This window comes from Antedon bifida, chromosome 2 (assembly GCF_963402885.1).
Source record: "Antedon bifida chromosome 2, ecAntBifi1.1, whole genome shotgun sequence".
NCBI lineage: Eukaryota > Metazoa > Echinodermata > Crinoidea > Comatulida > Antedonidae > Antedon > Antedon bifida.
The window spans coordinates 5,466,180-5,493,953 of NC_136227.1; the positions used below are offsets into that span (position 1 = coordinate 5,466,180).

Consider the following 27,774-nt stretch of genomic DNA (forward strand, 5'->3'; position numbering starts at 1 on the left):
AGAGTTGCATAATACCTAGCTGAACCGCAGCAAATGAATCATCAAGATCCATACTACTTGTGGTGGCCTTTTCGCGCCGATTTGACGCCACAGTTGGCGGGTAGTCTGTTTACAGTCGCAGAAGATCTAAATAGAACTAATATCTTGTCACTAATATAAACCGACTATTTAATGTAAAAGATGAGGGTCGGGAAGGGGAGGAATGAGCTTGAATTGATGAATGTGAGTCAATTCATGTTATGGAAATAATATACTCAGTGAATAACTTTCTCAGAATGACTCGTGACTATCCTAGAATGAACTCAAAAGTATTTGATATAAAACCTAAGTAAGGCCTCCCTGAATACAATCGGCATGCTTCTGGATTTATGACAATCAAGCGCGTGCTTTTGTTGCTTCCAATGGCCTTCGAAAACATCTCTACCCATATCAATTCTAATCCGAAAGAAAAGAGCACTCTCCGTCATAATATTATAACGGATGTCTCGGCAGCGAGGTCATTATTATACGGCTATTCCAAATTTCCAGCAGAGGGAGTAAGTAAACGGAACAGCGTCTGAACGTCTCTCTGTTACTCAAGGCTGGGCTAGCCGCCGCCGCATAATACATCCCCGACTATACAACAAGCGAGCTGACTGGATCATTCAACGTGAGTAGCTAGCGCTAGGAACAACGTTATACGGATTGACTTTCGAACCTAATGTTTTTTGGCTAGTTAGCCAGTATTTTGACTGAAAATGGATCACATCCAGTCAATGCCATATAATTCTGCTATCGACAAAGTTCTTCAAAATTATCAAAATGTTGCTTTGTCGACTTTACAAGGACCAAATATAACTTCGCAAGAACCACGTTGGGTTTACGAGCGAGTTAAGCTCATGAAAGAAGAATCGTCGGCGGTGGAGCATACGATGAAATGCAAAGATGGTCTGCAGTTGTTGAGCCAGCCTCCTTTGAAAACGGTGCCTGTTCTTCCCCCATCATTGACGGGGAATGAACAAATGGATAAATACGTGGAAGTTATGGATCCTATTATTCATGAATCTCCTTTCCCGATTCAACAAATGCCAGTTCTTACACCGATAGACAATTCGCGAAGTGAAAAATGTGAAACTATTTTGGAGAATGAACAGATTGCATGTTTTATTGTCGGCGGAGAAAAACGTCTTTGTCTGCCTGAAATTTTGAACAGTGTTCTTCGAGATTATAGCCTGCGACAGATAAACTTAGTTTGTGATGAATTGTACATTTATTGTTCGCGATGTAGCCCAGAACAGTTGGAGATTTTAAAGGTAACTGGTATTCTCCCTTTCAGTGCTCCATCATGTGGATTGATTACCAAAACTGATGCAGAGAGATTATGTAACACATTACTGTACTACTCTGAAAAACAAGTATTCTACGGGTCTGATGCAAAGAAACGAAAAGGCCAAATGGAAAACACAATAAGCGTTTATCACGAATGCTTCGGGAAATGTAAGGGAGCGTATTTCCCCCAGATGTACAACCACCCAGACGCACCATGCATTGAATGTTTCGAGTGCATGAATGTGTATCCTCCGCAGAAGTTTATCGTTCATTCCCACGGTGGCAAGGAAAACCACACTTGTCATTGGGGTTTCGATTCTGCGAATTGGCGAAGCTACTTGATGTTGTCAAATTCTGTCGCCCATGAGAAAAAATACCAAGATTTACTTGAAGAAATGAAAGGACGTTTTGACTTCAGGAGCAGATACAAAAGAAAACCGGTAAGTTATGGACGTTAAGACCATTTCAACCACTCCCGAATTAAAAAAGTACTGGGATGTTTTTATAAAAGTGTAATTTGTGAGATGTGTGTCAATCTCAACAAGTGAAAGTAAACTTGCATCGTATTCTACTCCGAGTTACACGCCTACGTATAATTACATCAGTGGTTTTCCTTCATGTCTTTCTGCTCATTACAACAATTGTCCCCATAGTATTAGTAAATAAGGTTCGAACTCTGCACGAAAATACTGAGTATAATGAAAGTATGAAATCCAGTCTAGCCAAAAAAAAAAAACATTCCTAATGACTTTGTAATCGATATACTGTAATGTACTGAAATTGTGTTTTTTGTTATTTTAAGGCTACACTATTGTGCTATTCCATTGTATTATACAGTATTGAAATTGTCAATTTTTTTCTAGTGACAAGTCTACAGTGATACTGTATATTTAATGAGAATATAAATATTCTGGTTTTGTTTAATATAAATAAAATCCATCCATCTAGTTATTCAAGGACAGTTTCTCATTAGATTTTATACAAAAAACACTTGTCAAATTTGAATTATGAAAGAGTGATGAGCTTAAAAATGCAATTATCAAATTCAATACAGTACACACAGTACATTTGAACTTTAATTAATTGAATTATTATTATTTACTGTATAAGTATGACAAATCTGTATTATAGAACTATGCATACTGTACAGTATACAGTACTATCATAAAATTACTAGTAATCAAATAAAAAGGGTTACTGTAGACTACTGTAAACGTTGATTAAATGTGGTCCCTGAAATTGATCTAATAAAGGGGGGGGGGGGGGGTGGAATTGTACGTAACAGTACTGTAATTTGAAAAGGTTTTTTTTATTGGAACAAGTTCATAACGGGACTGATGAACTGATTCGATAAGAAGCCATGCGTACAGTCAGTCTGATTTGCCTAATCTCCAGACAAGTCTCTCAGGTGACAATCTGAACAGGAATTTAGAATCTGATATCAGCCGGGGTTTGTTCCGTGATTGTCACTTCATGGTGTGCGCATCGACAAGTCAAAATCTGTTTCATTTTTGGAGAAAGTCCTTAAGACAGGAAACATTGCTAGCAGTTCTCCAAAGTCCCTAATGATGGAGAGTCATTCAATTCATTGCAGACGCATGATTGTGGAAATTGTTGTTTTTTTTTTTCTATTTACAATATTTAGAAAACATTTTTATACCATATTTTTAAAGCATGAATTTTGATACAATGATAACGGTAGGATTTATATTTATAATATTGTATTGTATATCTAAAAAAAAAATTGATAATTTAATTTACCATTTTTCATTAAAAATAAGTTTGAAAAATCCAAATTAAAGCAAAAGACCTTAATGTTACTGTTTATTGAAACTTTATGATAAGTGATCGTTGACAGTAAACCAAAACCGCATATTACAGTAATTTGTTTTGGCTCTGGCAAGCTACAAGCCAACTTTGATGTCGCACTTACAAAGTGAAAAACAAATTAGTACTATGTTAAAAATATGAGACGCATTTAATTCAGAGACTGAATTCTGTGCCGAAGTTTAAAGGTTAATATTTTCAATATGAAGATTTTAGTATTTAACAAAAGTGAAACATATTCATCACATTCATAAACTTAAAATAAATTTAGACCCTTGAGGTTAAATTAAACAGTACAGAATACATTAAATCACAAGTCTATGTGGAGGAGAGTTAAATAATAAGATTTTTAACCTTTGATTTGCTTTTTTCACTATTCTAATGATTAATAATGCTTTGATTGAATCAATCGAGCTTGCTGTTTTCAGTGAAGGCGGCGGATACCTAATTTCCCATAATCACTATGTCTTCATCCATGTCTCGTGTAGCTGTACTTGTAGGAATATGTCTAGACAAAAAAAAACTTTTAACTAATTTCTGTATTTTTACTTCCTTGATAACTGTATGTACATGACACTTTAACAGTAGTGTATGATATTTTCTTTTTTTTTAGTAATAAGATGGAATCTTGTGTTCCAATTTAATAAAATTCTAGTTTGAAATTACGTAATTATAATCTGTTCCGTCGCAGAGGCATTGGGTAATGGCCGCGGGCATTCTGGCGTCTAGACCCAACTGGTTATTGAACTTAGTTTATTATCGATTTGACCCGCTTCATAGACGGCCGTATGTCATTTACATTAGTACACTCATCGATTGGTAGTGAAGTAGAGAGGCAACAAATTGTGTTAGCGGTGTTATTGATCTGTACAGCGTATACACAATATTTCATCGCTGCATATCGAATGAACAGAAATAACAATCCCAAGCCGTGTGTTTTTTGTGTTTTTGTGAGCGTGTCTCATTCAATTCTAAATTTCTACACTGTTGGATTTAGGTCACGGTCGCTGAACCGTAAAGCCGTGTACAATTGGTTGTGTCTGAACTTGCCAAGTCTTTTGTTTAGTCCTTTTTGTGTAAACTCCTTTCACTCTACTATTAGACATTGGGAATACTATTGTAGACCAGTCTATATAATAAAAACAAACATTTCTACACAGTTCAGTAAACAGTAATATTCTTACTGTATAATAAGAGCCTCTATGTACAGTACACAACGCACGCCACTATTTATTGGCAATAGGCCAAGTAAATGCTCTGACGATTACCAATTACAATCAGAACCAACTAGTCTGCATGCTAATCTATTTGTAGCCTTTAGTAGTTTTATGGTAGTTTATATATTTGCTTTGAAATGGGGGACAAAGATACCACCAAAGATATGGTAGTTAAATATTTGAACTCTAATGAATAGAATGAGAGAAAATAAATTCAATGACGATTAGAATTACAGAAAATTTAACTTGTAAAACCTTTTACAAAAAATCAACTTCATTGATTTCATTCATTTATAGAAAAAATAAATCTAAAAAAATTAGAGAAACTTAAAACTTGTAAAAAAACGATTAAATACAATTTTTTCTAAAAGTTTTTTCACAAGTTTTAACATTTACAACTTTATTGATACTAATTTTTTTATAAAAATGAATTAAAAAAAACTACATAAATATTTAATTAAAATATATAAAATTTTGCGGTACACCACATGCAGTTCTAAAAAGAACGGTTGAGCTTTTTGATTTTTTTTTATCATGTGCTTTGATTATCCTCAATATTGGGAGAAGGTGTACAAAATATTAAGTGACCTACAGTATAAAATTTACAACTATCCAAAAAGGTCATTGACCCAGACACACAGTACACATAATTACATTATTTGTAAAATTAATCATCATATTTGAATAGTAATGATGAAATAAAATTAATCTGTCTCGTCGGCTTGTAAAGTCCTTACATGGAAATGAAAAAAAAGTTCCGTACTGACCACAAAGATTAGGACAAATACAATAAATTTATAACTGAATGCTAATTCCATAATGCTCAAACCAGAAGATAGCTGTGGTTATTTTACCAGCCGGAAACATTAGTATAGGATCTGTTGTGTTTACATACAGACTAAACATATTACCAGAATCACCTATAGGATGTTTTAGTAAACAATACTACATTGTTTGTTGTCTGCCTTTGTCTAGACTAGGTATATGACAATGCTGTAATTCACCAAGCTACACATTGCATAAGGAAATTTTGTCACTCTCTTTTAGAAACAAGACTGTCTGTCGCCAATACTGTATCACATCGTGAAATTTATTCTAGAAATTACGGTGTTTTATTATTTGCTTTTTCCTGTTTATTGTTCGTGGTGAATGGTTGTGGGTTTTAATATTTCGTAATGATCAAATAGCATACTTTGTTTTCAAAGCCTATTTTAATGATTTCTTTGGTGAAATGACTAGACGGATTAACTGAATTTTGGTGTAGTTAGTGAAATCCACAAAGAATGTATTATTGGGTAATACTGTACTTTCATAATGAGAGAATGTGGCTAGACCATTGAGGTATTATATAGATTGGCTAGAGAGTTAACTATTGGACAGCCAACAGGGTTGGGGAAGTTCTATGAAATTGGTGAATCACTTTTTAAACTGTGATAACATTGGAGTATATAATGGGACAAGAGTTTCTCAATGGAAAAGGTTATTCTAAAATGATTCAAGTATATTATCTATTAATATTATTCATGGTTTCTTGTTGTACAATACTATTATTAATTAATTCCAGAAATTTACATATCATTATTATTGTAGATTTACAGTTTGTATTTTTTGGATTAATTATAAACATTTCCTGGCAATTTGTTAAAAGTACACATAGCCTAAAGTTCAGACAAAACAAGTCTACTGTTTAGCATTACTTTCCTTGAAGTGTAGGTCAAATTAAAGGTCAATTTCTCTGAATTGTAACCTTAAACAGTATTCTGTCCTGCAATGGTCAGTATTCTGTCCTGCAATGGTCAGCATTCTCTAGCCATATGGTGTCTAGTCCACAAAGAATGTTTCATATTTCAATATTCTGGTGGCACTCATGTGGGTCACATGAAAACATAAGTGTAGGCTTACTGCTAAGTACCTACTGTGTAGCTTATTCCATGTCAACTTGCCAGAAATAACTTACTATATTAATTATTTAAAAATGTAGTTTTTTTTAAGCTTATAAAACGCAAATATTCCAAAATGTTTTATGCCTAGTGTACTTGGATAATCAGCAATAATTCTAGTTGAAAAGCGGAATCTTAAAAAGTAAAAAAATCATTGAATGTCTATCCATAAATGGTGCAATCCGTGGACGACGCCCTTAAGCGTGAGCTTTGCCATCACCAAATATTTACCTCATTTTAGTTCCAACTGCATTGTCTGTAATCTATACAGAGTATGTATTTTTCACTGTTGAATAAAAAGATGAATTTGTGTTTAATGTTGTTTTTAACAAAAAGCCAAATAGAAGTAAAAGTCAGAAAATAGGCTCTTGTCTTTACTGTAACCCCTGATTTTATTAAAGATTTCTTCATGAAGTTTTATATACAAAAACAAAAATCTTGAAATTCACAATATATCTCTATTTAATCAATATTGACCCTTTCTGTTTATGCGTTATATTAATATTATCTGAAGTACTTGCCCAGTCATTTCGTGCTTGCTATTGCCGATAAAAAACGTGATAAAGCAGACATGTGACTAGATTCAAATTGTATGTAAATACCGTGGCGACCCTCATATAAGATAACATTTTTGATTTGTTGGTAATTGCTGCGTCGTCGGTGTAATTCTCTAAAGCTCTGTCTACACTATCAAACTTTATGTGACAAAAAATGTGAGGTGTCCATATATGGACACGATGATGTCATATTACTACATATTTGGGAATATCACTACCATATTTGGGCACCTCACACTTTTTTTGTCAAACTTTTTTGATAGTGTAGATAGTACTTTATAGTTTTACTGTAGCATCTATTGTGATCCCTAAAAATATAAGATTACTGCTGGCTAGTATCCATAGCAGTTGATCCCTATATGGAAAATGCTAATGCTAAAAAAACTGTAATTTTCTTGAAGGCGACATGTGTAGACAAGACTATTTCTTTAATCTAAACGAATACATTTTTTTCCCAATAAATTAAGTAAATGGTGCATACAGCCGTCTGGATAATTGGGTGAGGTTTTATTAAAAATGTAGTGTTTAAACAGTACTGTACACACATGCTGTTGTGTAGTGTGATATAAAATTTGCATTATTAAAATGCATTTCGCTGGTCAAGGTCATTTGTTTTTCATCATTTATAGAACTTGGATGATAAATATTCATCAACAACGATTTATAATAATGTATGTTCTATTCGCCATTATAATAGTTAAGCCTTTTTTCTCACGTGTTAAACATTAATTGTCTTGTAACTCATTAGGATATGTTTTGATAGTCATCATGAACAAGATTATTTTAAAGATGTATTGTGATCCTGAAAAAGAAATTAAAAAAATTTTTTTTTTCTAATATGCCATTTTGATGTAACATGATACTGTAGTTACATATACTGTAGTATTAACTTTACCAACAATTGGGTCGGAAAAAAAATTAATTTAAAAAATAGTTAAATTGTCTGTCCGGCAATATGTTTTTGTTTGTGCTGGACAATATATCTTTATTGTTAATACTTTAAAATTAATATAAAATGACATTTTTATTGAGTAATTTATTTTCCTATTTTATTAGATAAAAAACCACAAACCATTTATATTATGTTAACTAGTTGGTTGAATTCTCACTGGTGTAGTCAGATCAAAACTTGGTAACCACAAGAAGCATTGTGATTGGTCAATTCCAAGGCGTGTCTACTATATGTACTACAGTACTCTGTATTGTGGAACAGTTGGTTTTGACATGTATTTTTTGTGATTTTTGTAATAATAATATCCTACAAAACATGACAATAAAACTGGAAAAAATATATAATTAGTAAAAATTAATTTTATTCAAATAAAATGTTTTTATATTAAAAATTGTCTTGCGCATAATGGCATTTATTTTTACATTTGATATTGAAATCTTAAAATAAAAATCTAAACTACAGAATGTTTAATCTACGGTACTTAAACTCGCTGGAATAAAACATGTTTTCTTGCGGATATAAAATACAAGATCAATGATATCCTATCTGAATTCACTTAAACGCAATGCATGCCGAAGTGATAGAATCCACGATTTTTAAATCCGTTGTCAGAGATACGGTTGACTGCTCTACCGCCATCAGAGTGCAGAAGACTTTAGTTTAATCATAGTGGAGTACAGTATATAGGACGAAGGATTTGACCCCCACGACCATGAGGGATGAACTAGGATAAAGATAGGTCTGACCTGGCCTAGTTCCACCTTTCTTTCACATTGTAGAAAATCAAAATTTAAAACTTATTTAGGAAAAAATATATTATACTTATGGGCATTTGTATATCATGTGTTATACTTACTGTATAGTGTTAGGAATCGAAAAATGACAGGTTCTCGATTTGCTGATGATACTCAATTCATATCGTTAGTTTTTGTTAATGACAGTTTTCCCTGTTAACGGAATGTTCAGTTTTCAATACAGTATGTTACAATTAACATTCTTTTACAATTGTCTCTTAAAAAAAAAAAATTTAAACATACTGTAAATGGTGTGCAGTTTTTGCCTATATTATTACATTTATTATGAACACATTCAATTTCAACAATATATTGAAAAATATTATATAATAAAATTGAATGTGAGAAGATGATGTCTACATCACCTTATCTACTGAAACGGACATAGTAGTACGTGTACCTCTGTAATGAGCCGAATGATTGGCTAATATTAAATACTGAATGTCAAAACATAATCTATACTTTAGCCTTCGATAACCTTTAATAATAGTCAATTTCATTTCAACATTATTCATTGCGTTATTAAATATTTTTTTTCATGGTCATACAGTACTGTAGTTTAAAAATTATATTTTCTGTAGTACTGTACTCTACATTGTATAAATGGCCACTAAAAAACCTCTTGAACAATAAACGCCCTGGGGCGTTCATTCGAATAAAATATGGTAATTATAATATTATACAGTAGTACCCGATTTAATTCATTAATATCAGACGCTTCCTGCCTGTTGTAAGATTACGAATGAGTTTTCATTATATTTCTGATTAACTCACAAAATAAGCATACTTTAATATTCCACCCAGTATTGTGCCAGCCAGTACAGAAAAACGTTAGACTCCATAATATCGAACAGTAAGTGCTCAACTTGTCATGTGACCTGAGTAATTGGCCTGCCATGAGATTATGACTGAGACTGATTAATTTTGCGGCGTCGTCGTGTCTGTGTTGTCTGGTTAATGATAGTGCTGAGGCTTTGCTTCACTGCTGGTAGCATGTAGACGAGCATGGCTGCTTCGGAGATGGCCCCAACTTTCATCTAGAGCATTATCATATGCTATCTCAACTGATTAGACTATATCTGACATCTGAATTCAGCATATCTCCTGAATTTAATATGCTGTAATGGCAGTGTAATAATATGTATAATTTATAAATATTTCATAAGGAAAAGCAATTTATTAAGTATTATGATTTAATAAAGATTATTCCATACATTTAGAATTATAAGAAATACTATATAAAAAAATAAAAAGTAATAATTTATAGTTTTTTTTTAATGGGTCAGGAAAACCTTAGTTAAACAAGGGTATCAAACCTCATGTCAAATAAAACTTTAGCTCTAAGAAACTGAACGAAATAAATTCATATTTTAGAGCGTGTTTATTTAAAATAAAATTCGGCCAAATTAATGACTTGAGATTTTAGCTTTCATGCCATCACATTTTAAATATCAATTTTCCTAAAAAGCAATAAGTTTGTGGGAATAGCTCTGCTAGCTGGCAAATAAATAAGTAAAAGTATAATATTAAACTTTAACTAAAAAATTGTGGACGTTATCATTGTAATCAAACGTATACTGTACATGTAAAATACAAAGCAAGTTATGCATTTAAAACATTTGCCAAAAATAATGAGAAGGATTTTGTTTGGAATAATAGAATTTTAGTTAATTGATTCTTATGAATATTACAGTTAAAAAATATAGCCAATTATCAGTTCATTAGACTTAGTTGACACAATGTTCAGATATCGATTTTGTAGCATGTGACTTTAAACAGATGAAAACCAGACCACATACCCAATGAATTTGGAAATCACCCAAAGCATAGGATTAAAAAGGTGTCCTTATCCTTATTATCAACACTGTTCGACGTTTGGTGTGATATTAGGCGCTTTTTGATTTCACTAAGCCTTTGTTGCTGCCGTGAAAGTTGAAAAGTTCAACAGTAAAAATTAAATATTTGAGAATTAAGTACTGTAGACTGTATTTATTTATTTTAAGAAATATTTGTTACTGAATGAAGTATAAAATGTACTACAATTTTGTAACATTCATTTATTAAATACATTTATTTATTACTATATATACATTGCTTGATATTAGATACAGTAGTAACTGTTATTAAAGAGGTGTGCAGAAAGGGGGTGTGCCCAGAGTAGAGGTTGGCTGTAGTGTAAAAACATATGGTTTCATAGGAAATTGGGGATGTTCCTGAATAGGGGTGTCCCTTGAATAGGGGTGTCCCAAAACAAGGGGTGTCCCAAAACAAGGGGCTCTTCTGTATCTTTCTATTTGAAGTAGATCTAGCTGTATTGCATTTTTTTCTGTTCAAAAGAAAAGTATTAATTGAAGTTTATTCGTGACCTCTAGTCTATTTCTGTCTGGTCAATTGAACAATTGAATGTAGTGGTCAGACATACAGTACTGTACCCTTGGACATTACAGACAACCTTGTATTCAATACTTAAGTGAATGATCCAAGTGTGTCAGCCATTACTGGACATTATGCAAGCACTAGCCTGTTGTTAAGGTGATTTGGCCTTAGTAAGGTCAACCAGCAGACTGTACAGATTAAACAATAGAGTGAATGGTCAGTGAGAATGGTCAAGCATAGTTCATCTGTTCTCTGAGACCAGCTAATCCTATGTTTATAATGGTGTTGATAAACCAGTACTCTCAATGGATTTGCACGAACACTATGAATAGCACCATGTTGAATTACACAAGGGTGTGTCTACAACTGACCGCGTACAAGACAACGACCAATCAGGAAGTTTGATTACAAAATTAAATGATTCAAGGCTAGATGAGCGAAGGAAGAATATTAAATGGAGAACTTTAAGCTACATTGCATAAAGGTCTATCTACACTATCAAACTTTATGCGACAAAAAAATCTGATCATATATGGTCATGATGATGTCATATCACAACCATATTTGGCCATTGCTACCATATTTGGGCACATCACACTTTTTTTGTTAAACTAGTTTGATAGTGTAGACAGAGGTTAACATTTTTACAAAAGTTGTTCCTTTTTCAAATGCTACAGCACATCATAATATAATTAATGAATTTAGCAATATTTTATGGCTCGGTTTGGTAATAACAAATTTCTAATAATAATTCATATTGTACTATTATTTTTATTTGGATAACTCGGTCAACATCATACCAGCAATTTGTCTATCTCTCTTCCTATAAATATTTACGTTATGCTTATGTTTACAAATAGTCTTGTTTTTTTATTATTATAGTCGAGATAACCTTAAAAACATGTGGTTTTTCTGTTTGATTTTCTCCTTATAACATATTGACTTTATTACTTTGAGAAAAAACTTAAAAACGATTTGAGTTATCCTATATAACACAAAGTGGGAGGATTTTTGCGAGAGTACTGAAGCAAGCATACTGCGATAAATGGTAGTCGATTCCGTGCCTATCTATATGGATAAACCAACAATTTTAGCCTCCCTAACCGAAATACTCGGAAACAATATTGAGCACGCTTATCATTCACACCCAAATGTTTTTAATTCCCGTTTTTGAAGACTGGAAATAACTTAGTCAACAATGTTTTCTTTGTATTTATCAAGTATCATCATTTACACAGTATATTTTGCGGTTAAGCAAAAACATAGACAGAACAAAATGTAAAACACTGAGGTTAAATGTTAATATAACAAATAACTAATAATCCATATTGAAATACAGGTACAAATATTTAAAAGTAAAAATGTATACATGTATGAACAGTAGTCATATTGTACTAATCGGGCTAAAATATTATGCAATGGAATATTAATACTCAAAATTATTTATGCGTGTCATACTTGTAGCGTTGGCCATAATAAGTTGCAGTATTATCAATCGATATTGAAATTTGGATTTTCTTATCATAGTGTAGTTCATTACGTATGCAAACTTGTGTTTAATTCGTGTGAAAACAACGATATGTGGTCATTTACATTTAGACTGACCGATTGACCCTTCCAACTGACCAATGACAATGCTTGCCCCCAAGGATGGTAGAAACAGACGTGAACATTAGTTTTCTAATTTAGTGAAGCGTGAAATGAAAAATTCTGAGCTGTAGTTGTTTTAGTGACAAATGTGCTGGTCAGTTAGTTTCATTGACCATTGAGTTTCCGGACAAAGACGCGTGTCCACTGCTAGATTAAGCGGCCTGTTCACTGATGATGACACTGAAGTGACCTTCTCTGTCGTGAATGATAAATAAAACCGTTCGCCACAGTTGTGCATTTTATGTCCATTGATTGTCATATTAAAGCATGGCGAGCAAGAAAGGCTGATTTTAAAGTCCTTTGTTGTAGTTCAATTCAAGGGTGAGATGGGGAAGGAGGGATTATACTGTAGGAATTTTTAATTCACTTATTATAGGATGGGAAATATTAATCGTATTACAAACATATAATATTATATCGGGGAAATCTATAGATAACATTCTAAAAAATGTTAAAATGTAAATTAACCATGAATGTTTTTTGTTGTCGTCAGTAATCATTATTCTGCTGCAGTTACTGCAGTACTTATAATGTATTGTGGTATTTTAGTTTGTTTTAAAAGAAACGCTAGTAATGTATACAGTATGATTACAAAAAGCCTTGTCATTTTACATACAGTAAAATGCATAAACACATTAAAGAGAACTGCCAGTAGAATAATTTTGGCTTTAGAAAAAAGCAATTTGTTATATAAAAAAAACTAATTAGCGAATTAATGAGGCATTTGAATAGTTATAATTAGCATAACTGTGAATGATGTACTTTAATTAATTATATTTTAAGGTGTTATTTACACGACCAGCAAGTAATGAGTCATTAAAAGATTGTAATTAAATTGTCTGGCGCTTTTGTTGTCTGTCAAACTTGGATGATGTTAAGTGGCCTTCAAAAGTCTATTCTGAGTACTGTACTGTTTTTTTAATTTTTTTTTTTTCGCCATTTGGAATGACATGGAGTACCGCAAACCAAACTATGAAATACTTACGATAATACCATGTTATAATATTGCGCATGCTACCTATTGCTTATCCTGCTCTAGGCTTATTTGATATTATTCATAGTAACCAAATACCCTTTGGTCAAGCATTATGCCAAAGGTTTCTTATACACATTGATAGAATAATTCAGGGTCAACGGTCAGTCTGTATGTATATTGGACATGGATCATTCCATTTTATATTATAGGGGTTAATATACACCATTAGCATCATCAAAATTGTTGCACAACCCGAACAACTATCTAAATTTTATTAGCAACAAGTAAAATAATTAAACAAGTAAAAGTTCGTCCCTTTTGTATTTTATCTGAATGACCACTGTATGCATCACTGTGCCTTGATAATTATCTTTTATTAAAAGAATGAATATCTTGTGTCCAAAATGAGTGACCGCTGACCTATTGTTAAAACTCGCCGACCCAATGTTGGTTCAGTAATATTTCAGAAGATAGCATCACACTCCATTATTGATCTTTCTTGTACAACTAGATATTAGGTCTTGATTTAGCTACCGTGAAAATATAATTCAAGTCAAGCCATGATTAAATGCTGGTCAAGAAGATAAAGTAAAGACCCAGTTTCTACAATATACAGTTGTTCAACAAAAATATGTTTGCTTTAGAGATAAATGCAATCAGAAGTTTTGGTACAATTTTTGATTAGTGTTTAGATGAGAAAGAGAATTTACTGTAATGTCGAGTAGACTAGTAGTAGAGAGTTTTGCCAATTGGACAGTACTTGATTCTTAGTTCTACCAGACTCGCATGGACATTTCTTTATTACTTTTTAAGCAATACAATGCCCTTCATCAAAGATTTTCCATTCTTCGTTTGCAGATACAGTCTCTTTCTCGAGTCAAAGACAACAAATACTTGGTTTTCTGTTCAGAATAGGTTGAATGTACTTTCTTCACAAGAACAAGTTTCCGCTTTTTTTTATTATCAAAGATGTTCCATTCTTTGCTGAGACAATCTCTTTCTTGAGTTAACAGACCTCATACAATTCACCCATACAGTACAATACTTTCCAAGTTTAATGTGAAGCTTTTAAAGTATAGTAAAACACAAATAATCAATTGTCCAATCTGAATAGGTCAAAATGTGAAACGCGATAAGTTAAATCTCCAATTAGTTTCAATGTGAAACCTTACCAGACAAGACAACAATAGAGATTGATTTAATCCTTTTTAATCCTGGTCAGTTTCATGTGTTCATGTCTTTTGTTCCAAGTCTAGACATGAATTCAGACTATGGTATTCCCTTGCATTTAGAATTAGATTTAAGTTCTCAATGTTTTTATACCCATGGTAGAGAAATGCTTTACCAGATTCCAAGGTTCTTTCTTTGGTTGTGGGTACACTACTAAAGTGTACTTGTTGGCCTTCTGTAACATACTTTATGAAGCCTTAATACTATGACAATAAAAAGTAGAAAATCATACCAAATCTGTTGGGAAGTTTCTACCATCTGAAAGGTTGTTCTGAGAGGAGATCTGTTAGAGTTGGTTCTATTTTTTTGCTGTTCAACAGAGTTTTTCTGATAGAGCTTGTTCCTACAGAAATTGTTCTGGGATTGTTTTCTTCTGAGATTGTTTCTTTCAACAGAGTTTTGTTCTGATAGTTCTTTTTCTGGTAGAGTTTGTTGTTACTGAATTAGTTCTGGTATTGTTTTCTTCTGAGATTGTTTCTTTCAACAGAGTTTTGTTCTGATAGTTCTTTTTCTGGTAGAGTTTGTTCTTACTGAATTAGTTCTGATTGTTTCTTCTTAAATTGTTTCTTTCGATAGTTTGTTCTGACAGAGTTGACTGAGAATCTGTAATATGGATTTAACAGAACAGTATTGATAGGATGTGATTAGCATAGTCCTTGTTTTCAAGTAATAACTTCCAACTTATTGCTTTCATTGGAATCAATCCAAACTTGCTTTCCTCTTAAAAACCACAAATCACACCTGATTTCCCTGAGAACTTTTAAGATCAGGTTTGAAAACATTAAAATACTATTTTTAACCAGCAATTGGAATCTTTCAAATGTTTTAGACCAAAAGGTGAGAGCCTGTCGATAAATCAAGATTGTATAGAATTCATCAAAGGCCCTGGGATAAAAGACAACTTTAGCTGTTGGTGAGGTTAGGTTAAGTTCATGTCCAGGTACTTTGTCTGTTCCATTCAACTTTACCAGGGAATAACAACAACCAACTGGTACTTGTTTCTGTTTTTCAGTTGTTTGTACACTAGCCAAATCTGCATGGAACCTAGCAAGGATGTTTTATATTTTGAAGACTAAAATTATGTAAATCCCTCTGTAGGGCCTACCATTTTGACCATGTTGCAAAGTGTTTCACAGTAGTAAAGTAGGATATCTACTGTTTTCTAACCTTTGACCTTCCCAAGTTAAATTTTCAAACACTAAACGATTTAATTTTAAAATAATGTTTATATTTATTTAATTTGTTTTTATATTGTTTTCTTTTTATTTAAAATATTAAATTGTTATTAACTAGAGAAAAAGAAAGATCTTTTTTCCAATAAGCCACGTTGTATTCATAGTCTATGCAGCAATTAACTATATTTGCTTTCATCACCCCAGATCCATTGAAAAGGTTTAGTTTTTAACACCTTCATTGTCACATGATCATGAATGTCCAGTAAACCTTTGGACATTGACAATAATTACTACAATCAACTTGTCTAGAGTAAACGAACGCTTTCCATATGTTCATTTTCCATTTTGCATATGAAGAGAGTTTTGTGTACATAGGCGTCATAAAGCCTTTTGTTGAACATGCATTTTGCTTGACCACACCAATTGAGTGGACTGGTCAATATACTTGGTCAATATCGTGGCATTGGAACTACAGGGTAGTATTGTTGGCGGCATTGTAAAGGAACGATCGATAGTAATACATGATAGTGTCTGGCCAAAGCGCTTTCAGCTTTTGCTTGGCAAATATAAATAGGAAGAGAATTTTACGATTGTTGTTAATTTGTTGCTGTTTATTAGCAGTATTGTGTGTTTGAGTTTATAAGTACATTTAACAATACGATTATAATTTATTTTTAATATCAGTATTACAATTTAAATTATTATATTAATTAAAAAAGTAGTAAAATAATATTTTGTCTATATTGTAAACAAAACTATAATTTATTAAATTTATATTTTGTTACATTAGAAGAAAAAAAGTCCAATACTTTTACTATGGTTCTATTCTAGTATGTCTTAATTTGAAAGATAAATTTTAAATTTACTTTTTTTACTGCAGTGTTGTGTTTACTGTTCTATATATATTTTTTTGTAGATCATGATAGTACTATAATTTATATGAACATTATTTTATTGACTGTTTCCTGGATATTATATTTTCCCTCTTTCCAAGATAGTTTGACAAAAATAATGAAATTTATTTTGTTACATAATTCTTATAACAATTCACACTGCAGAGGGAGGTATGCCTATTGGTGTAATAGCCAACTTCCTGACTATAAACATAATAAGGGTCATTGACTGGTATGGTGTTTATGTTTTCTGGTGTTGGTGTAATCGACCAATCAGAAAGGCTCCTATCAGTGGACCTTCCAGGGTAGGGGATTGTGGATGAAGGTCATTGGAGGAGTGGCTTAGAGTTAGCTGTTATACAATTGATGGCTATAAGAACACATCCAAACATTGCAAAAAGTATATATGTATTGATCTGCTTTAAATTTACCACAAATTATATGTATATGAACTTAGAGTAAAGTATATTACATTTCACATGTTAATTACTAGTACTATAGTATTTTTAGGTAACCCACCCTCTATGGATAATTGATCATAGTTGTTTTTATGAATCCTAAATTTAATATTCAGCCGCCACTATAGAAAGAGTAGTTTTTTTTTTCATTTGTGTTTAAAAGCTTTGTTTATTTATCTAGACTATCTTGTATTAAATCTAAATCTATTATAATGTATAAATGAATTATTTATTACATTTGCAATGGTAAAATATGAAATAATGGTGTATTAATATACCATAGTGATATGTAATTAAGCACCTGGATGTGTTATAGGTACAATATTGGTTGTTAAGCTTGTACGCCATATGTTTGTTATCTAAATGTACAGGGAGCAGAAAAGGTTTTAAATTTAATAGAGATAGGTGATTCGGCTCGTTGAAGCTACCCTGAATGTGTTTCTCAAATATTAAGAACTATATCCGATGAGCAATCTAGACTGGCTGACACCTATCCGCCTATGCCCACCGTTCTTTAGACCCATCCCTAAACATCTCTAGCTATCTGCTCAAGCATTTTGTGCATTTGATTTCCACAATATAACATACATATAATATATAATAGTAACATTATAATAAACTAGTTTGTTAATACATAAAATTACATACACAATAAAAAGTAGGGTGGGGTGGGGGAGTCATTCCTTTGATCCAGCAGTAACTATATATGTTCTTTGTTTTTATTTTGTGCCATTTTCTATACAATATTAAAGTGTTTACAGAATTCCATTATGGTATACAACTTTTGTATGGTAAATATGATTGAGATTTATGCCATACAATTTCCATTTTGTTAAGACAAGATACAATTACTTGTAGAAACCAGTATGTGATAACTAATGGAATATTTTATCATACTTTAAATGGAAGGAGATTAGATGTGACAGAATATATTCTAGTGCGCCACTCTCTATTTCCATAATTACTGTATGACAATGTGTCCTAGGCAAATTTGGTGACACAGTCTCTCATGTGTATCACATGTGATGCCTGTATCATGAAAGATTAGGTATTAAATTGTTAGGAATATGAAAACTTATGGTAAACAACCAGCTTCATGATGTGTGGTACCAGTCTCTCATGTGTATCACATGTGATGCCTGTATTATGAAAGATTAGGTTTAAATGGTTAGGAATAGGAAAACTCATGTTAAACAACCAGCTTCATGTTGTGTGGTATCACAATCTTTTATGTTCAGAATAAAAATGTGATTAATAACTTTGTTTAATGTACTCTCTGAAAACCCAAAGATTAACACATTTTAACAGATGGTAATGTTTACTGGGACATTAACACCAGCAGTTAGCTAGGCCCCTGGTTAGAGCACTCTGGTACCTGGATAGGAAGAGCCTGGCAGAGGCTCCAGTGATATTAATGCTGTTTGGCCCACTGCCAGTATTTCACCACTTTCCCTGCTTTTCTGCTTGAGATTAATATATTGTATTGTTATTGGAATGGTCAGTAACCTTTTAAATATGTACAGTTGGCACATGGTCAGTTTCTACAGATTATTAATTTTATATAATATAATAATATTAGGATAATATCCAAATAAGGATATACATACAGGTTTAGCTTTTAAACAACAAAATGAATGTGTAAAATAAAATGTTGTTTGTATACAGCAATGATAAATAAAATGTCTGTATGGTTTTGTATTCTCATCAAACTTTTGTCAGTTCTGTTCTTATTTTATTGTATTTGTTCAACAGTCGATTGGTTTTTAGTTCTAAAGGTTCTTTATACAACTATTACAATATATTAATTCACAGCGGTCATTCGCTTGGTGAAATGTGTGGTTAAGTTAGTCACATGTCTTCATTTTCTTTGTCATTGTGGTATATTTTACAACTGATTGTTTGTCACATACAATTGTCATTTTTCTTTCAAGGTCACATTTTCCTTTGGAATTGATATGATAAATAGTTGATCTTTACTCTTATGTGACTGTTGTTTACTTTGGTGTATTGTTGAATAACTGCATATTTCCTCAACAATCCTAAGTTTATCATTTAAATGCAAAAATTAATTTGGCTATTTGGATGCTAGAGAAGACTGCCTCTTGGATTTGACTGGCATCAGTGGGAGGAACAGATACAGATAACTCTGATCCTAATATAATACTGTTGAGTTAGCCATGCCTAAATAAAAAAAAACGTAACATATCCCATTGTTTACCTGGTCACAACACCGGATCTCGGCTTAATATGAACATGGCTTCAATCAACAGCAATCAATGGAAAATGCTGTATGTTATCGTAAAAGTAAGGATGGATTAAAGACTTCTTTTTAATTTGAGGATGCATCATGTTTAGGATTTAAAATAAGCAAATCTGGAATATTCATCATTTTGGCTTCTGCCAAGATTATAGTCATGTGTTGGTTTTAAACCAATCATGTTCAGGAGATAAATTTTGGCCTAGTTAAAAGCATGTGATGTTTTATCTTTTGATTTAAGTAGATAAGATAAAATGACTTTTTTTAAAGATTGAAATGATGTGTAAATCGGTGCTAGAAATTGACTCTTTTTATCCACTATTATTAAACCATTGATAGCACAATCAACCCAACTAACAAGTAAGCATATTTTTTGGGACTTACTATACCCGGGGAAACCCTGGTTGAGGAAAAAAATTATTGGTAAGCATTTCTTATAAAAACTGATGATCTGAACTAGTTAGAGAGAGGCCTACAGTACAACCAGACCAAAAGTCAATACTGGGACTATACCCGGGGATATGCCTGTTTGTGAAATCAGACATAAAATAGGGGGTGGGATTATACCCGAAGTGGGATTATACCCGAGGATATACAGTATGGTAATGTCGCAATTAAAGTATAAGAAATCTACTAGCAGAAATATCTACTAGTTAAAAACAATGTTGAATTTTGTAATTTATAAAGTTTTAACTGAAACTGTAATATGATGATATCATAAATAATGATGTGTTTTTACATTCTATGCATAGACCAGCAGTTCTAACTAAAGAATGATCATCATTCAACTAGTAATAAATCATGTGTAATTAACTTTAAAATAAAGCCTTCAAGATTATTTTTGTCCTGTTTCAAAAAATGTTTGTACATACGTGTATAAGTTTTATTGTGAGTTTCATTGCACAAATACATAATAAAGTGAGTTGTTTGTTCAACAATATTTTTATGACATAATAAATAGATTCACTTATTTTCCTCCATGTTTTAACTAGTATACATTTAGTTACTATTTATAGCTCTTTTACATTTCTTTGAGAATAAGAGAAAAAACAAGAAAGTTATCTGAAGTTAAAGATACATCTTATGATATGAAAATGATGTTTTTAATTTGTTTTTTCTACTCTACTACAACTTCATTCTGAGAAAATTAAATTTAGATTTAAATTATTTCTGACCAAGTGGGAGACTATGAAATATTCATGGAATGTCAATACCTTGACCATTCAGTGCATGGTCACTTTTTACATAATTTTTTACACCAGTTGGCTATACTGACCATTATAATTTTCTTTTCACAAGGTCAGGAAAACAGTACAGTTGACCCTTAGGTGACCATTGCTATAATATTATTTTATGTAAAGTCCCCTAGGGGTTTTTGGTGGCTATTTCATTCACATAGCTTAGGAATCTTTTGTACTTTTATGCATTACTTTTAAATCAGGGCATCGACCATAGTCTACTGTATGTAGTATATTGTGTTGCTATTAAGAAAGACACTTTAAGTTAAGTTAATCTATGCTTGAGTTAAACTGCCTTTGGCTTGAGGATATTATTAGATGAAAACTGCAGAATAGTTGGAAAAAACTGCATAATGTATGTAATATTAACTGTATAAATTGTATTTGACTTTATCTGAAAAAGTTAATGTAATTTTATGCCATGCCATTAGAGGGACTAAGATATAAAAGAAAGAAAAAAACATGGAACCACTTGGAACTAAATATAAAACATGAATATTCATTATTCAATAAATTTTTTCATTTTTATTTCATTTCATATGAATCCAAATTTATCGTGTTAAGGCTTAGGGAGTGGAAATGAAAGAGTCGTGAGTTACTGTACAACCCTGGCACTAGGTCAGGATTGAACCCTGGACCTTGGGATTGGAAGGCAAACATGTTTATAAAATGCAGCTCATATATAAAGGAATGATAAGAATATGAAATAAAATATTATTAATTATTAATATTATTTACCCATCATCACTATTACTACTACGATATGTCCACAAATGTCTAAAAATAACATAATATGATATTAATTTGTTTTGGGAATAGGAATTCTTTTTAAGTTTAGTAACATAAATTATGTTAGTGATGTGCAACCATGTAAATCCGCTTGCTTTTGCAATGATATTAAAGTAAGTTGTATCTCAAAGTAATTTGAATTTTAGTTACTGTATAAATTGATTTTGAATTTGTAATGGTAATTTTAAGAAAATTAGAAAAAAATCCTAGAATCATAGTCTTCCTGGATGAATTTTTGAAAATTGTGGAATATAGTTTCTGTTTCATGAAGGAGAAAAAAATTTGTCTTATGTTAGTGCTTTAGATTGAATTGAACCTAAGATTTTGTATTAGGGCCCAATGGTGCCATAAACTATACATGGCACCGTAGGGCCCTGATGCTATACAGAATGTTAAAAATTATACTTCATTCTTCTTTCGTTTTGAGGCTAACAAATTCTTGTTCTTTAATTTCAGGGCACAACGGATGAAAATGGAAACAAAAAGCCACGATTACAAAATAAAGATATCAATGAACGAGAAGCAGTGGTGACATCGGCTTGGTCAGAGGGTCATTCACCTGGTCATGTGGAAAGGCCGTCAGCATTCCGACCATGGTCGCCGTCCGAAATCAAAGCTCTTATGCCAGACCAAGGAGCAGTACTGGTGCATGATGGGTAAGTTTTTTTCCCCCGGAATTGCTGCTATCAAATAATTGAGTATTAAATAAAGTCATACATAAACAAAGCCATATACATGGCTGCAGCCGCGTACTCAAGTTAGTGTTTACCGATCAACATAGTGAGCTGTAGAGTCGCGTTGCACGCGACTAAAGAGGGAGCACTGAGGAGCAACGAGCTGTCAATGACAACTATCACCAAAGGGCGTGTCTCCAAGTGATGGTCTAATAATAACAAAATATGTTTCTTGATTAAAGTTGATAATATATGTAATCTTTTTATCTTAGACGTGGTGCTCCGAAATTTTTGAGTACTGGACCTCCAATTCTCCTGAATCCGGAACGAGTTGTACCGGCCCACAATGCATCAGCCTCAAGGTGAGTTATAAGTGATCATTTTATTTGCACACATCACCAAAAGCTTAACATCCCATCGGAATGATGAGGTAGAGAAAGTTGTGCTTATACAATGACTCACCTTTTTACAGTAAAGCTCTATCCACACTATCAAACTTTATGTGACAAAAAAATGTGATGTTCCCATATATGGACCAGATGACGGCATCACTACCATATTTGAGCCCACTTTTTTTTGTCTAACTAGTTTGATAGTGTATACATAGTGTAACTCAACTAATTTGACGATAATTTAAATTCTTAATGATTTATTATCTGCAGTGCGGCACCGAATGTAGCCTTAGCACCCCTCTCTGCCCAACTTGGTCAACATTATACTACGAAAAGCAGTATCCCACAGAAGGATGGTCTTGACAGTATCAAACACTATAGTCCAAGTAAGTAAATTATTGAAATTGTATTCTTTTCTAATATTGAATTAAAAAAATCAAATAAGCATTCGTCATTTCGTTACAATTTACTTATCGTTTACTTTCTTTTAAGCGCATGGCAATGACGACCCAAAAAGTTTGCGAATGGACACAAGCCTTGATTCCGAGATAGCGGCTGTACGAAGTGTTTTGATGAAAGGGCATCTAGATACACGGGATTCCCGAGAAAGTCTTCTCCGTGATTTGTCGATAATACATCAAAAGCAAGAAGGTCGATTAAGAGATACTTTACAGGTAAATATGATTCTAAAAAAAAAATAGAGACCTAAGAGGGTTGGAAGATAATGTAGAAGGGGAAATGAGTATGAATAAACTATTTATTAAATTTAAAGCTCAACAACCAAATAAACAATTTAAAATAAACTAATTTAACAAATTCCGAACTTTTATTATTTAGGAATTAGAGAGTGTTAAGCAGTCCAAGAGAGACAAACTGAGAGACTCGGCAGAAATAAAGAGAAAACTTAGAACTGAAATTGAGAAAATGAATGCTGACCATGCACGTAAAGTGTCAGAGATGACAGAATGCGAAAAACAACGCAAAATAGAAATTGAACTGTTACGATCAAAACACTTTGAAAGTCATGATGACCTCCGACTGGAAAACGTACGCCTCCGTGCCGAAAATGAATATTTACAAGGAAAACTGGAAAAATTGGAGAAAGAAATGAAGGACATTAAAACAATCATGCCAAACAAGTACAATACCGAAAGTGACAGGTCTACGTTACCCGACGAAGGAAGTCCGCCAAAAAGGAAAGCGATAGAAAACATAATCAAAATCAAGACAGAAGTATCGTAAAAAATACTAGAAAAATACAAGAAAAACTTTTGAATTTAAACTGACTTTGCACGATAAATACTACAAAGTATTGTGACATTTATCCGAAACTGAAATAAAATAAAGGAATTATATGATGAGAAAAGAACGAAATCGTGATGGCCAGTGAAAATGTACGTGTGTGGATTACATAGGATTCAGTGGATCTCTAGAAAATTATAGTATAATAATGAAACGGGTATTAGTATTCTATGTATAAATGATTGTATGTTCTGTGTACAAAGAGTATATCGCGCTCGGATGAGCAGCCAAATGTATGTTAAAATGTAAATATGTCATTTATTGTATATTGTGTTTATTTCCAATAATGATTTTCAATACAAATATGATTAATTTGTATACTCACTTTGGAGATTATTATTAATTTTATGTATCATTTTTTTTGGTAAATTATTCTTATAAAGAAATGTGATTTTATCCTGTAAATGGATGTAGATATATATTATAATTAAAAGCCGTATATTCACTAATCAATTGGTAATGTAAATATATTTTGATTGAACTAGTTACCAGTTTTAGTAAAAATCATCTGTATTTTATGAAAAATCATCTAATTTTACATAATTTTGACTATAAACTCATTAGCATAAATACTTATATGTAAAGTGGATCATTTACATATAAATGTTGCAAACAATCTTTTTAATATTTAAATATTCAAATTTGCATAAATTTGAATATTATTATTATTCATATAAAACTCCTTTGCGAAGTGTATTGTTTGCATAACATATAATGTTTTATGCAAATATTAATTTTATTCATATTTTACACTAATTTAAAATAAGAAGTTATGTAGTATAGCGATATCCAAAATTTGGCAAAAACCTTGAACCATCTCTATCTATGCTAGGCAACATACCTCTAAAGATATTATCTCTATGCTCTTAATATTTACTCCAAGTCACCAAACAGATAGTAATAGTAGTAACATTTTAAACTCAAACTAGGCATTTATTGTACTCGCTATTTGATCAAATTTGTATGAAAAATGTCCGTTTTATATCATATAATGGTATGAGAACCTTGAGGTCAAATGAGGTCAAACAAGCAAATACATTAAAAATTTGTTACCATGAGCAAGGTTATACTATAATAAAGTTTAATTATCATATTTCTAAGGAAACTGGTAAATGTATCAGCACATAAAATTTGAATATTACAAGAAATAAGCATCATAAATTTGGCAAATGTTGCATTTTAAAGCTGCAAGTACTAGCTGAAGCATCTGTTCTGGTTTTTTAGGTGTTTGGTACTTTTTTAAAAGAGAAAAACAGAACTTGGCACATGCACTTAGTCATGTGACAAGTTTACCTTCTTCTGATTGATTATTAAAAGGTTCAAAGGTCAATAAAACCATAGGGACTGGTCAAATGAAGCATTGCTTCATATCCTCCATTATATCACATGATCCTTTGTAGGTTACCAATTTAGTTTGTAGTACCCGGGATTTAAACTATAATTTTTACTCCAGTTATTCCTAATAAAATCAATTTTTTTCCTAAACCCTTCTTAATAATTTTTAAATTTTGTTATGTTCACTGCCATATGCAATAAAATGTACATTTCTTGTTAAATATTAATTGAATTCTTAATGAGTAGTATTTGAATCTTAGATATACAATAATAAAGCAAAATAACCAATTAAAATTTTATATAAAATTGAAAGAATATTATTAGCATAATGATACAGTGCTAGAACATCTGCTTATAAACAGCATACGATTAGTTTGTGTCAAATTTGAATCTTCAATCTTAGAAATTTCCACATCTTCAATTGTTCTGCTTGGTATGCAACACATGTACGTAACCGCACCGCAAGTAATTTGACCAATCACTACGCGATGGATCAACTGTCGCTTATGATTGGTCAAATCATTTGCCCTGTCACGTAGAGTAGGAACCAAGCTTTAAAACTCGCATGAATATTTAGATTCGTGTGTAGAACAAACAAAAAAACCAAAGAACATTTCTGAGTGGGTTCTTTGATAAAATGTCAAACACACAAGGTAATTTAATTCATTGTATTCTTTCTTACAAATTGTACCATATCTGAAATATCTGTAAATGATTGATTTTTGTAAACATTTTTTTTTAAATAATTCTGAATTTATTATGAATAAAATATCTGATCCAGATTTTTAGCAGTCAACAGCAGTTTTTAAAATTTACAATCAAGGCCCCAAAGAAGGGATTTTCTGCTTGGTTCTCTATTGGCTTCAATACATGATTAATGTATTTAACACTCTGCATTTTTCATTTTCAATAACATGGATATTATTAAGTATGAAAGGCCACATGTGTCAAATTATGTTTATTTACATGAAAATGATTGCAATTTTTTTTCACTATTTTTAGTTTAGTAAAAGGAACACATTTAAAAATTACTATTTTAATTATTTTCAAAATATGATTTTACAATGTTTCTGAAATGTTAGTACAAAGACCTATTTTAATTTCTAAGGATGTAGATTTAAATAAATTTTCCCCCTCCCCCTTCCATATTTGGAGGTCAGATATATAATACGGGTTAATAAGAAAGTACACATAAAGTATTTATGTATTTTTAATTTAATAAGATACTTTAAATTATTATCAATAGCTGATGCCATAATCAAATTTGTTGCAGAGACCGATGTTTTTTTTTTTGTAGTAGGAAGTGTATAATGGCAATACTGTATTATACCATATACGGTATGAAGTATTACTGTACCATATATGGCAAGTATTACTAATAATACCATACAGTATATGCCATGAAAAAGTACATATCAGATGAAATACTTTTCTACATATAAAATATCACGAACATCATGGTCACTCGGTAAAATTTGTTGGTATTTAACTTTTGATGTAATTTGCATAGAATATCACGAAAAAAACGTACACATTCTTTTTTAAAACTAAAATCGCTTTATAATGCTCAAGAGTTGTGTAAAATTGTTTTATCTTAGTGATTTTATTTTAAAACATTATGAATTTGTAACAAGGTTCTAATGTAAGATTTAATATTTTTTTACTCTCGTATTCAATTAAGTGGTTTTTCTATTATGTTATATTTTCACTTAATTAATTGGTGCTTTATATATCATACTTGTGTATAATATGCATTTAATATTACAATACTTGTCCCCATATAACAATGTGCCATGTGTTTTTGCCAAGTTGGACATATATGTCTGATACAGCTATTATATTGGTGCAGTTGATTGTTCATGGCAATCCACCAATATCTAGTTGGCATATTGAAGTTGTAGTAATAATAATAATAATAAGCAAAATTTTTTGAATTTGAAATGATTACGATATATTCTAATGCTTGATAAAATATAACTACCCTGGCAGCTTGAATACACATGCAATATTATGTGTGTACTAATAAGCAGTTGGTAATTAAGTATTCATCCTGATGATAATAGAAATATCCTGGGTGAAAGCTGTAATATGATTGGCTTATAATGCTAATGTACTGAGTGCGTAGTCGATTTATCATTTCATGATAAAAACTGCTTTTATGTGACGAATGGATTGCTGCTGTCGATGCGATTGAGACATATATGCTGGTTTAAGTTGACGGGATCATTGCGTCACCACGGGTTTACTTGTTAACGTCAAATGTTTCATGAGTTAATAAATTGATCCACTTTTTGTAGTTGTACAGAATTCCGACGTTATATATAAGTTTTCTCATTATTAAATGGGAACTATTGGAGAAATATAAATATATATATATACGACAAAATAAACGTTCTATTGAAAAAGATGATTACAGTGTTTTCAATTGTTTGTT

At 31.8% G+C, this 27,774-nt stretch overlaps 1 protein-coding gene across 1 annotated transcript; it reads left to right on the plus strand.

The window, feature by feature from the left end:
• The first annotated feature begins 183 nt into the window (after positions 1-183).
• LOC144835978 (uncharacterized) lies at positions 184-27,750 on the plus strand. Its single transcript, XM_078691131.1, has 6 exons — positions 184-1,748; positions 22,094-22,293; positions 22,584-22,673; positions 22,974-23,089; positions 23,196-23,377; positions 23,541-27,750. Exons 1-6 carry the CDS (start codon positions 738-740, stop codon positions 23,943-23,945), a joined length of 2,004 nt encoding a protein of 667 aa, XP_078547257.1. The 5' UTR covers positions 184-737; the 3' UTR covers positions 23,946-27,750.
• Positions 27,751-27,774: the final 24 nt, after the last annotated feature.